This window comes from Tachysurus fulvidraco, chromosome 5, assembly GCF_022655615.1.
Source record: "Tachysurus fulvidraco isolate hzauxx_2018 chromosome 5, HZAU_PFXX_2.0, whole genome shotgun sequence".
NCBI lineage: Eukaryota > Metazoa > Chordata > Actinopteri > Siluriformes > Bagridae > Tachysurus > Tachysurus fulvidraco.
Window position 1 is genome coordinate 25,820,098 of NC_062522.1, and position 13,779 is coordinate 25,833,876.

Genomic DNA, 13,779 nt, shown 5'->3' on the forward strand with positions numbered 1-13,779 from the left:
TGGTCTTCCAGTGAAGATCTTTCATCATTCTGTAAAATATTTGAAAGATATGAAGTGGTATGTTCCTAGACTTTTACAGGACACATTATCTCCCCTGCAACGGCTATATATGGTTGAAATGTCAATAAAAGCTTCTTGACTTGACTTGAGCAGTTCAAGGATATCAACTATGGGATGGAGGGCATATGGTTAGTCCGGACTTCTTTAGACAACTCAAAATAATCATTATTTTACATTTTCTACAACTTTTGCTGCTCGTACACACATACACACGTGGGTCTGGCTTTCCAGCTCTCTCAGCAGTGAGTGTGGTGAGACCAACAGGATGAGGAGGGCATGGAGAGGGCAATAAATATAAAGAGACATGGAGAGGGCAATAAATATAAAGAGAAGGATGGTCCGTGCATACTAAAGTACTAAACAAAAATTGTATGAATATACATTTAGCATGAGAGTAGAAGCACATAGCATAGAACTAGTAAATATCTTACCTTATATAGAAAGAGATGAATGAGAAAATGATCTGTGGAGTCTTTGTTGACCAAAATCACACACAAATGTTCTCTGAAGTCCAGGGAGAAATGTGCAGGTTTCAGTAAGTGTCAGGCATAAGTAGTGGTATTTTCTTTTAACATAAACTCAGAAAAAAAGGCTAAAAATATTGGGAAAGTAATAAGGAAGTAGGCAGTACCAGTCGGAAACCTGGGAATAATGGAAATTGGGACAAGCTATGTAAAAAGTATGAAAAATAATGGGAAATCAGCTAGAGCATGCAAATTAAAAAGAGGCTGCCCCCAAATGCACCAGAGCAAAAATAGAGACAGCCTGACTGAGGCTTTTTGATCACTCGTCTGCACCATCCCTGGAAGTGGATTGTTTTGCTGACTTTATCTGCTGAAGACATTTTCTGATAATTTTATCTTTGAAGATTTTTCTGTTTGACTGCAATAAAGCTGGGACTTTTATGATCTGATCCAGGCTTGTGAAGTCTGTTTTCTTTGATTATTTTTATTTGGCTGTTTGACTAAAGAACTTGAATGAAAGGCCAATCCACCCACTGATGTGTCACCTCAGAGTTCCGACAGCGTGTATAGTTCTGAGACAAACACTTGAGTGATTTGTATGTTTTCTCCTTTTATTTAAAGCAAGACCATCCACTACTGCATTTAGTTCCACAAAGAGCAAATATTCAGGCAGTCTGTTTGAACCTCTCACAGTACATATTCTCATTAAGAAAAAAATTAATATTTAAACATCAAAATTAATGATTAACTTATGGTGCACTGATTAGTGAGACTATAGCATTCCCAGCTGAGATCAACGGTTTCAGAATTCCTACAATGCATTTATACATTATATTACACTATATGGCCAAAGGTTTGCAGACATCTGATCGTAACATTCATGTCCTTTATGAACATTCCATTCCAGATTTAGTTCCCAGTTTAGAGTTATAATATCGATTCTTCTGGGAAGGCTTTCAACTTAATTTTGTAAGATTGCTGTGGTGAGGGGCCCATTCCACCACAAAAGCAATAGTTCCATTAAGCATAGCTAACAAGAAGGCCTGGGGCACAGACATCATTCCAGTTCAACCCACATATTTAGTAGGATTGATGTCAGGGCCCAGTGCAGGCCACTCTAATTCATCTTCATGGACCTTGCTGTGTGCCCAAGTGAAGTATCATGCTGGAACAGGTTTGTGCTAGCTCCTTTTGTTCCAGAAAAATAATGCTACAACTTACAAGTACAATTAAAAAAAAGAAAGAATTGTGTGGTTTGTGGCAACAGTTAGGAGAAAGCCCACACAAGAAACTTCATAAGATTTTCAGAGAAGGCAAGGTCACCTGTGTTCGATTCAAGAATATGTGCATGTTTGGTATGTGATTATTAAGCACTTACAGTACATTGCAAGTGCCAATGTTCACAAAACTACTTTTACAGAGACTTCAATTTACATAATTGCACGTTGTTACATCAAAATACATAAAGAACATGATTAATGTCCGATTAATTGTAAAAAAAAAAACATTTGTAAGATGCTATGGTTACAGAAGTAGCATAGCCCACCTTGGTGATGGTGGGAGAATTGTGGCATGCTGGTTTGTAAATAGAGGGTGGAGACAAGAAAACGAGTGGTAGGGCTGAAGCATGCATGTGTGGGTGATTTACTTTAAACCACTTCATTAAAAAAAAAGAAAAAGAAAAAACTTAAACTGAAACTTAACTTTCTGGGTGAAAGGCCATGAGATAAAGGGAGAAGACGGTGTTGGTAAGTTCAATTGCATGAGAATTGATATGTATATTTTGTGTTTAAGATTTAAAATAAAGCCTAAAAAAGTTATCACCCCACAGAAAATTGTGTGCGAAAACAGCAAGTAATCATAAAAAAGAGCTTCTGTTTAACTTTGTGTGAACTTTAGGGTAATGCCTAAATCAACCTCAGTACACCACATAAGTATTGTAGTAAAATATTATAACACTTACTACATTAAAAATGCATGCACACAAAAACAACAACTTTATAATGAATACAAGCTAATATAAATCACATCAGTTTAGTATTTCTGAAGTGGGGGGGGGAATAAATAAATAAAATATTTCACTCTCTCCCCTCTAAGTGCACACAATATATTATAAATAATAAGGACTGCTTGATATGATCAATCTCAGAATAAGAGTAAAGGTATGTAATCATCGGTAATACACAACACAAAAACCACATCTCGCTTGTTCTTCAGTACTTACATACTGTATTCAATATTAAACAAAGCATAAATTTGCTTTCTATTTGTGTCCCTCTAGCCTCTAATATAGAGTCAATTGCACAAGGGAGCTGGGGGAGAACTCCACAAATGCAAAAACAGCATAGGAAACATGATAGAATCAGAAGAGAAACAGTGAAGTGGTCCACAAAAGAAACATGTTAAAGAATGCAAAGACATGAAAAGTTCATTTTTCTATAACTGCTGCAGCCATGGGTGTCCGCATCGTGCCTCTTGCTGTAAGGGTTAGCTCCTCAAGCTCTGCATTAAGACGCCTGATAACCCACTCCATTGCTTCACGGCCCTGCAGCGAGATACAAAAACATCAGAACACACGACAGGTCATGGAAGCTATAATACAAGCCAACAATTCTCAACTAATTGGCACATGAATTGGCAGTGTTTTCATGTCATTGAAAACACTGCCAATTAAACATGAATTGTGTTGGCTTGTATCATAGCTTCCATTCCATTAAAAATGAATTGGCACAGTGTTTATGTCATTGAAAACACTGTGCCAATTCATGTTTAATTGGCACAGTGTTTTCATGTCATTGAAAAGAAGTGGACTTTGTGTTTGCAATCAAATCAACCAATTGACCAATAAACACACTACTGAGTAGTGACAGGATTTTAGTCCAGTGCCAGCCTAAAGATATATTAAAAAAAAAAAAAAAAATCAAGTGAACCAACCTTTTTTTTTTTTTTTTTTAAACTTTTTTTTATTTGTAATGTTACAAATCAGCAAATCTGTCACTCAAATGAAAGGTCATATACATAATTTTAAACAAATGTGGATTCAATCACAACATGTAAAGTAGCAAAACAGTACAGGAATAAAGCCAATCATTCCAACCTTTCCTGCATTAGTTGAGATAGTGTTTGCCATAAGTCCTTCTAGGTAGCTGCTCAAACTGACTCCTTTCACAGAGATGATGGCCTCCTGGGTCAGCACAGTCCTATATCATCAGATAAAACACCATCAGTACATACAAGGTTATTAATTTTTTTTAATAGGTGGCTGGTTTAAAATTCATGGCTGGAGGTTCTGTCTACACTGTATCTCTTCCATTTGGTGCTCTGGTCATAATACATTTCAAAGAGTTTGAGGGGTTAACAACTACTTTGAAATGTATTATGACCAGAGCAATAAAAGCTTAAATACATACTCTGACAAATATATTGGAAAAGCCTAGACTTGCACATCAAGATAACACTAACTGTTTTATGTTAATTATTTATGTGGCTTGGTAAGCTCCTGGCAAATGTAGCTAGCTAGCATTAATTGTGGTTGCCACTGAAGTAGTATTCTGCACATGATGAGTTTACAATGCAACCTCAAAATCGTCCAAAAGAGCATGCCCAAACAAAATTAGATTTCATCAGAAATTTAAATTTTGTGTATTTCACACATCAAATAACCAAGCCTTACTTTGAGGGGTCATCTGGATGTGGTTTGTAGACAAGCCTTTCATCAACAGATACCATGTTGGTAAAGGTAATCTGAGAATATAAACATACAGAGAAAGTGTATATTTCATATTTGCATGTCTCCTACAGAAAATACCACTCACTCACTCATTTTCTACCGCTTTATCCGAACTACTCGGGTCACGGGGAGCCTGTGCCTATCCCAGGCGTCATCGGGCATCAAGGCAGGATACACCCTCGACGGAGTGCCAACCCATCGCAGGGCACACACACTCTCATTCACTCACACATTCACACACTACGGACAATTTTCCAGAGATGCCAATCAACCTACCATGCATGTCTTTGGACTGGCGGAGGAAACCGGAGTACCCGGAGGAAACCCCCGAGGCACGGGGAGAACATGCAAACTCCACACACACAAGGCAGAGGCGGGAATCGAACCCCGACCCTGGAGGTATGAGGCGAACGTGCTACCCACTAAGCCACCGTGCCCCCATTACAGAAAATACCAAGAAATAATAATGTGCATGTTTCAGAATTTAGGCTTTATGCTAATAGGAGCACATTTTAGCCCTCAGCTCTTCATTGCATCTTTATAATCTTTACATCATTTTTTAACCAATTACATAACTGGGGATTATTTTTTTTTCTTCAATAATATAAATATATACAAGAAAATATTTGTTTCAGTCCTTGTAGGTGATAGGTGTAAAAGAGAGTTCATACATTTGAAGACTTAAGTTCCAAAGTCTTCTCCTTAGGGTCCACAAGTGAATGCTCTTGAACATATGTGCATGCACGTGCATTACCAATGATCTGTAGAAAGAAAGAAAAAGAAAGCCATTCTATTAATATTATTTAAATGTTGGTACCTGTTAATATATCATGGAAGAATCAACAGCTTAATTGTTATTTGTCAGTCAAATTTCATGTTCTTACTGAGTTGACTATAGATGGAAGGCCCCATTCTGTGCTGAGTAAGCGTTTGCTGTGAAGCCGACCTTGCTTATCCACTTTTCGGTCCAACACATCTACTCCAAACACACTAGGGTTCATTGGGTTAGGGTATTTCTGCATAGCTGCTTTGGTTACGGTCTCCCATGGGTGGCTGTGAAGAAAATAAAATTTTCATTTTTGTTGTCAATTTATGTTCAGTAAAGGGGAAATAGGCATACAAAGAAAGATACAAAGTTAAATTTCATACAAAACTTCAAAAATGAATTTTAAAAAATCTATTTCAGATTTAGTTTATCTTTACTCTTAGAATAATCCACAATATTTTGGAATGTGGCTGTGTGAATTTCCCATTCCGCCACAAAATAGTTAAGGGAATGAGCCCTGGGGTACAGACAATATTCAAATTCATCCCAAACATGTGTTAGGTGGGAATGTGATTAGGGCTTTGTACAGGCCATTCAAGTTATTCCACTCCATTCATGGCACATCATGTCTTCATGGACCTTTTGTGTACAGGGGCACAGTCATACTTAAAAATCGTACTGTTACAAAGACATCATTCGTCTAGGAAAAACCTACATTTGGGTGTGATGGTCAGGTTTCAACATTTCAAATCTTTTGGACATACAGTAAAAGTAAAAAGCAAAATTCTGGTTATAGTTGTGTCAATTAGCAATTTTGAAAATCGAATCAAGACAAAAGTAATGACAAATATTAACATGTTTAACCATTTATGTCAATGGATTGGAAGTCTTAACATTCAACCATTTCAATATTCAACTAAAATAGAAGCTGAATAATGTGCACTTATTATTCATGTGTCCACTAACCAGGAGAAGATTTAAAACTCCAGGTTCAGCACTTTTGAAATATGCATATCTAGAGCCACCTCAAAGCTATGCCAGGTTTGCAGTCACCTTAAGATTCAGATTAGTCATCGAGAGAGCCTTAACTTAAAATAAAAGCTTGCCATCTGACAGGTTTAATACCTTGGGAAGGGTGGGTTTTAAATTGTATTGCAGCCAGCCACCAGAGGGCCTCAGACAGTTTGGCTTCCCCTTTGAATCCATGTAATGGCATACATTTACACACTCAACGTCACAATTTATCATTAGGAATACCTGTACACCCAGGTGCTCAATTAAGCAGTTATCCCATTAGGTAATCACATGGTAGCACAATGCATACAATCATAGAGATACAGGTCAAAAGCTTTAGCTAATGTTTACATCAAACATCATGGAGTTAAATTCCGATTTCTTGGATTTAACATGGTGCATAGTTGAGTATTTCAGAAACTGTTGACATCCTGGGAATTTCTTACACACCAGTCTCTAGATTTACAGAAAATGTTGAAAAGAAAAAAATTCTGTGTTCAGGGAGTCTGCAGACAAAAACACATTCGAGGAGAGAGATCAGAGGACGGAGGCCAAATAGGAAGCCGTTACTATTGGCTACTAGTGGTGAGCATAAGAGCATCTCGGAATACACAACACCAGAAGACCACACCAGTTTCCACTCCTGTCAGCCAAGAACAAGAATCTGATAATGGGTATGAAAATTATTGATCAGTTTCACTGTATTTCACAAAGCATTCGCCAGACGCAGATCACCGGAACATGTCGATTTTACACGTGACCCCCCCACTCGCGACGCAGAGACCAGACACGTTAAGTCAGAAGTATAAAGCCCGATTTATCTGCATTAACGCGTGTTTGAGTCACGACATAGAGATGGAAATCAGGGCTTAAGTAGGTCACAATGACTATGACGCAATACGGGTGTAAAAGACAATGTACCAATATGCACGTTGTAGTGAAATGTGAACCGGCGTAAGTCCGGTCAAGACCTCGATATTCATCTCTAATCTGTGCCGATTCTGGCATAATTTGCAACTGAAAACACACACACAGATTTTTTATACGCATTCCGCTTATTTAGCACAAAGACAGTTATATTTAACACGCCAAAAAAACTGTTTAAAACAATCTGTTAAAAATCTACAACGTAAATGGAACTAACTTTGGTAAGCTTTTGGGTAACTGGAGCCGTTAGGCATGCTAACTAAATAAACTAGTAAGCGGATTTAAATTAGCTTCTTGAATCAATGGTTACATGAACACCAAGGTCGAAAAGTTAGAGTTAGCCTGGAAGCTATAATACACAATCTGAATCCTTTAGTCTCTACATAGGCAAGTCGTGTACCAAACGACTTAACTGGCAACTGACTTAAAGAAACATTCACTACTAACTTGAAAATATGTTCTGACGACCAGATCTTCATCGTGTCTCGTGTTTGCCTTTGAAGACTTGACCGGCAAATACTTTCGTCATCTTCTACGTTTTGATGCAGGCATGGGTAATGTGTGTCGCCACCTCCTGGACTGGGGTTGCTTCGTTTCCAGCTGATTTATTCTATAATTCAAGAATATATAGCTGACGCAGTACATAGTGAAATGAAAGAAAGTTCTCCAGGACCATGGTCCTACATAAAACAACACAGAGCTCAGGACTGAAACACATAAAGTCAGCTTAGTGCAAAGTGCAAACAGTGCATTACAAGAGACAGTGCAGACAATACCGTACACTACAGTACATAAAATACCGCCGACCAGTGTGCAGTCTGTGGCAACCATTAGGCAAATTAAAGGATGTATACAAGATTGTTCGTGCACATGTAAACATACAGTAGCAGCATGGGCGTAAATCCTGGGGGGGACGGAGGGGACAGTGTCTCCGCCCCCCAAAAGCGAGGATCCCCCCCCCTTAATTAATTAATTAAAAACATTTAAATATCGCACTCTCTATTGTGAAAAATATATGTATGTATACCTAAATAATTGTGTAAGTAGAAAAAACCCGCAAAAAATGCATTTAGAAACAGCTTGAGTTCCCCCTCCCCTTCCTCACAGTGGTTTGACCCACTGCCTGCTTTCTCAGTTCATCTCACCTACTCTGCACACACGAGTCAGGTGTGTGGCTGCGGCTCAATTACTGTTGAACTCCATTAAGTGGGGGATTTTATTCACTTTAAATAAAGCGATTCTCTTTACTGTAGTTGATGCAGACTCATTCATAAATTAGTTGCGGCAGAAATGCTGATTAACGATGTAATTTTCCATGAATCTGCTGTATTAGCGATTAAAATATTACTTATCTAGTTAACGTTAGCTTGTTTACAATAGCTTGTTGCATAGTGCACTGCAGCTAACACGCCAAAGCCGTCGAGAAAAACCGATGAAAATAACCATAATGGCGTAATGACGTAATGACATAAAGTCTCCATGCTACAATAATAATGATAAAAGCAAAGTTTTTCACTGTGGGGACGTATATTTAAGTACAATTTGACTGTATTATTTGTGTCCCCCTTCAAAAATTGCTCATGAGAAATTTTATATTTATTGTCCCCCATAATGTTAAATGAAATTTACGCCCATGAGTAGCAGCAGCTGATGGCAGCAATCAAACATTGATGAATCATATTTGGATTAAATTACTTGACAGAGCATACGCCGAGATTAGTTTTAGGTCACTTGGGATCATCAATAAATTACCAATTGAATAATACAATAACCAGCAGTATTGTGGTTTCCATGTCACATGGCCCAGTGACTCCAAACCTAAACAAAATTGTATTATTACAAGAGATAAATAAGTCACACTTCTTTATATTCTGTTTGGCGACTTGTATTTTCTATTAATATTTTTATGAAAAAAAGTTTCATTCCAGTAGTAGTTTAGATTCCATGAGGTCCAGTGACAGCCAACATAAATAGAATTATTTTAGCACAAGAGACAAATACGACATACCTCTTTTAATTGCATTTGAGGGATTCTTCTATTTTATATTATTTTTATGGAAATTTGTGATTCATTTATTTTTTATGAAAAACGTTTTATTATTTTTAATAGTTTAATAGCCACTTAAAGGTCGAGGAGGATGAGGACAGATGAGGACAGATGACAGCTTGTGGATGCTTACTAACTTCCTCCTGCTTAACTGTGACAAGACAGAAGTGACAGAGCTTTTACATAGGCAGCCAGAAGTAGGCTTTCAGACTACAGAGTAATTCTGGATGGTCTTTCTATTTCATCATGTGCAGCAGTAAAAGAACTAGGTGTGATTATTGACTAAGCATAATGTGCACTGATTATTGATTATTGACTAGCTTCATTAAAATGTCATTTCATGATGCAGAAACACTGGTTTATGCATTTGTTACATCTAGGTTGGATTATTGTAATGCTTTACTGTCTGGATGTTCTAGTAGGACATAAACAAGCTCCATTTAGGTTAGAATGCATCACGTCCTAACTAGAACCACAAGATATGAACACATCACCCCTACCTTATCCACATTGCACCAGTCAGATTTCACATTGATTGTTAAATACTATTACTAAACCATAAAGCAATTAATGTAGTACCTGAGCAATCAATTGTTTTTTATGATCCAACTCACCGACTTCATTCAAAAGGTGCAGGCTATTTGGTAGTATCTCAAGTACAAAATGCTACAGCAGGGGGGCAGAGCCCCACAGTTATGGAACAGTCTTGGTGTTCAAGTCCATGCTGAAAACACATTTGTTTAGTCTAGCTTTTTCTAAATAGCTCTTCTTAGGTAAAGGAGCATATCTGGAGGGTTCATGGGCATAGAGTGTTTGGTGAACTGGTTTGGTGACACATGTTTTCGGATTGCGTAGGAAACCTTACGCGCCCCCACTAAGGAGTGTATCTTAATTTGCACGAGGTCGTGTTGGAAACACAAGATCAACTATTAAAAGTTGGTCTTACCTTGAACGCAGGTGTCCTTCAAATCCCCTCGGTCTTCTAACAAAGGATCCTCTCCAAGGTCTTGTACTTAAACTATTGTTTGAATCTTTAAATGAAGGAGGCAGACTTATACCTTTTTGTCTTTTCAGGATCCTCACAATGGGAGGCCTTGTTTTTATTAAAAGTAGTGTAATACAAATAGGTGTGTGTAATATATGTAAAAGAAAAAGAAAAAGATTACAAATAAAAACTTCCTTCAAATAATCAAACAGTACTAGAATAAGTAAAAGGTATTAAGATGCAAAGATTATAACAAACCGAGAAACACTCTCCAAGTGTAAACTTGCATTTGTTCTATAATGCAACTAAAGTATAACATGCACTAGGCTGCTTACAATAGAATGCACCCTCAATGTGATTCAAGGCAGGCTTTTATACTTTTTTACTGTGGCCAGATTTGGCTATCAGGTTTGACTGGCTTTGTGCCTTTTAGACAGCTACCATCTTATTTCATAAATACTTCTCGGTTTCTCAAACATATCTCGCCAGCCGACTCTGTGTGCGCTGCTAATTTCTTTTCTTCTCTAAACTCATGGTTAACGCTTCTATATATGGTCATACTTCCTGCAACTTCTCTATAAAACACTGCGCATGCGGATTACTCCCCGCGAATACACAGAAGGCTTTACTCTTAACAGCAGGCCTTGAAACACGTGTGTTCAGATACTCTCAGTAATACACAGTAGGCTTTATAAGTGTTTACTACTAGAAAGTTTACAGTAAAATACACAAGATTAATCTAATCAACTCTATATGATTATAAGTAAAAGAAAAGCATTTCAGAATTTCCTTGAACATTCTGAAAATAAAACATAATAACACATAATGCATTATAGTCGTCTTTTTCTTTTGGAATCGTCTCCAGCTGTCTAGGTACAGCGTCTGATCCCTCGGTGTCTTCTTTTAAAAACTCATATTCAGATCTTTTAACTCTTCAACCAATTCTTCAACCTTTTGGATTTTTACATCAATCTGTCTTTGTTTCTTTCCCTTACGTTTAGCTTTTCTTTCCCTATTTCTCCTTCTCTTTGTATTATCTATGTCTGTCTGTCTATTGACGGATAAGTTAATAATTGGTACCAGTACTGAGGACCAGTATTAAGAAAAACAGTATCAGGTATGTAGAGTCCTGTAACTCCATCCAGTACATGCCGGAGTCTGATAACATCTCTTGCATGCCGCTGGCTCACAACATACCGTAAGTACCAGTATTTGGATTGCTTAGAAAAGTAATAACAACAAATTACCAGGGTCTACGACATATTCGATTTTGTTTAAGAAGAATAAGTAAAAAAAATGTTGGCTATAATAATCAAAACAAAGAAATTGATACATGGATAGAATTAGAAAACTACTTCTGCACAGTACTATATAGTAATTAATGCATCATTACAACCTTAAACCAAGCCACATAGCAATTCTGCCCTTTAAAAACTCAAAAGTTCAACAGATTAATTCAACAGATTAACAGAGATTTGAAAGAAAATGATCCAGCCCATCATTTAAATACTTCTTCATATACATGCCCACAATCCTAGTAAATTCAAATCCAATATTTTGAGAGTAGATAAAATACTTGATACTTGCTGCTTTAATTTTGCAAAACATTCCACATTCCATAAACATGTTAAAATGTTTCTGTGCAAGTACATTGTTATTACTTTGTCTACCCATATATACACTCACACCCACTTTATTGGGAACACACAGCAGTCTCTAGAGTTTACACAGAAAAAAGTGACAGAAAAACAGTCCAGGCAGACAATCCTTGGTAGTTGGTCAGATTGTTTGGCCATTCCCCTTTGTTATCATTTTCACCAACAGGTTGCTTCGGCTTGCAGACTCTCAAACAAAAAGAACATCCTTTGTGCAATCACTAGTGTACACTAGTGTCTGTTGTGTGTGAAATTCAGAGACCTGCAGTTTTGGAAATATTCAAACCAGTCCACCTGCTACAAACACTCATGCCACAGTTAATGTTGCATTTATTGCACCTTTTTCTCATGCATGTTTTTGATATAAACACTATCTACATTTTGACTTTTTATGCTTTTGTGATTTCATACCTTGTGCTGTTTACACATGCACAAAAAGGAATTTATCGCTCTGTAAATAGCAATGGCAATGGTTTCCTTCAATCTCCACCACTAGGGGTTCTACTATGCAATACAAATATATTGTCCATTTGTTCATCTAAACATTTCCAGTCAGAACTCTCTTTTTTCATGTTATTTTTCTCTACCTCAGGGACTCTCCTACAAAGGATTCCCTCTGGGAATGCTAGCAGAAACTTTTTATATCCTTTGATATTACAAGAAATGTGCCATCCTTCTTATGCTGCTCATTTGCATTTCTTAGTCATTTTGTTATCATGAGAAAAGCTCTGGCATAATAAATGTGCCAGGCTACACTGGTAAAAATAATGTGTTGGATTTTCTTAAAATATGTATGCATATTTTTGCATCACACTTTTTAAGTAAACCCAACTTGGAAAAAATACTTAAAATTAACAAGAAAACTGTTGTTATATGTACTTAAATTTTTGGGTACACTAAAAATTGTTTACTTAAAAATATATGTAACATGATAGAATCTACTAAGTAATTGCAAGTTAAGTTAACTTGAAATTTAAGCTCACTCATTCTCTACCCCTTATCTGAATTTCTCGGGTCACGAGGAGCCTGTGCCTATCTCAGGCATCATTGGGCATCAAGGCAGGATACACCCTGGACAAAGTGCCAACCCAACACACACACTCTCAATCACACACTACAGACAATTTTCCAGAGATGCCAATCAACCTACCATGCATGTCTTTCGAACCCCGACCCTGGAGGTGTGAGGCGAACGTGCTAACCACTAAGCCACCGTGCCCCCTGAAATTTAAGCTCATTTATGTTAAAAAAAAAAAAAAAAGATAATTAATTGAGTTGAACCAATGTAAAATTTTAACTTATTTTAGATCATCAGCTATTGGTCTGCATACTGCACTGCTGCTTGAATGGGTTAAACGCAGAGCACAAATTCCTAGTATGGGTCACCATATGTCACTTCACTAAAATAAATTACACATGCAAATCACACAAAATAAAGCATTTCACTTTATTTTTTTTTAAACAGGCTGCAATACAATGGTGAAGCCTAAAACCACACATCATGAATGTACAACAAATGTGTCAAATTAACAAATGTAAGTTCACTTCCAACAGCACAATTCCTTGATGCTGCCCCCTGTGCAACACTTTCTTGCTCTGAACTAGAAGGAGAAAAAAAAGTTTTATATTTAGTATGAATAGGCAAGACATTGCAGCATCTTACTAGCATAGACCTTTTTTAGTAAAATATTGTATATACTAAAATGACCTAAAATGACGCATCACCTTCTTTTGGCAAAATACTCATATACTGGTAATTTATCAATACTGTTATTTAAAGATACTGTATTTACGGGTCGCAGTCAAAGTGGCCACTAGGGGATGACCCAGAAACAAGCTTCAATTCAACTTTAAAGCATCAAATCCTCCAAAAACACGAAAAAACCTATTTACCTATTAAAGTTTATACTCTCAATATTTTTTAAGCCCACACACAAAGCATAATATGATTCACAGCCTTCATACAATTAGAAAAATTTTTTGGACAAAACTGACCTAGGTGGCGCTAGACCGGTTTTTCCCTTACCTTTAGACGCGTCTCTTTCTTTACTGGGGTAATATATTCCAAAACAAATAATCCACAAAAAATCCACACAGGTCCAAGGAATTGAAATCTGTAAGCCTTTTAAAA

The 13,779-nt window shown here is 37.0% G+C and overlaps 1 protein-coding gene across 2 annotated transcripts; it reads right to left on the reverse strand.

The window, feature by feature from the left end:
* Positions 1-1,114: 1,114 nt before the first annotated feature.
* On the reverse strand, positions 1,115-7,568 carry prelid3b (PRELI domain containing 3). Of its 2 annotated transcripts, none has more exons than XM_027147400.2 (6): positions 7,409-7,568; positions 5,139-5,307; positions 4,926-5,015; positions 4,198-4,268; positions 3,622-3,724; positions 1,115-3,069 (listed from the first exon to the last, which is right to left on the reverse strand). In XM_027147400.2, exons 1-6 carry the CDS (start codon positions 7,438-7,440, stop codon positions 2,953-2,955), a joined length of 582 nt encoding a protein of 193 aa, XP_027003201.1. In that variant the 5' UTR covers positions 7,441-7,568; the 3' UTR covers positions 1,115-2,952. The 2 variants fall into 2 exon arrangements, with proteins under 2 accessions (XP_027003201.1, XP_027003202.1); XM_027147401.2 differs by lacking the exon at positions 7,409-7,568 and adding an exon at positions 7,179-7,358.
* Between the last annotated feature and the right edge of the window lie 6,211 nt (positions 7,569-13,779).

Excerpts from the sequence above, each read along its gene's own strand:
- prelid3b (XM_027147400.2), bottom strand. The coding sequence starts at position 7,440 with ATGAAGATCTGGTCGTCAGAACATATTTTCAA. Across the intron at positions 3,725-4,197 it reads CATCCAGATGACCCCTCAAA|GACTGTGCTGACCCAGGAGG; the intron begins GTAAGGCTTGGT and ends CTGATGATATAG. Across the intron at positions 3,070-3,621 it reads TCTCAACTAATGCAGGAAAG|GGCCGTGAAGCAATGGAGTG; the intron begins GTTGGAATGATT and ends ATCTCGCTGCAG.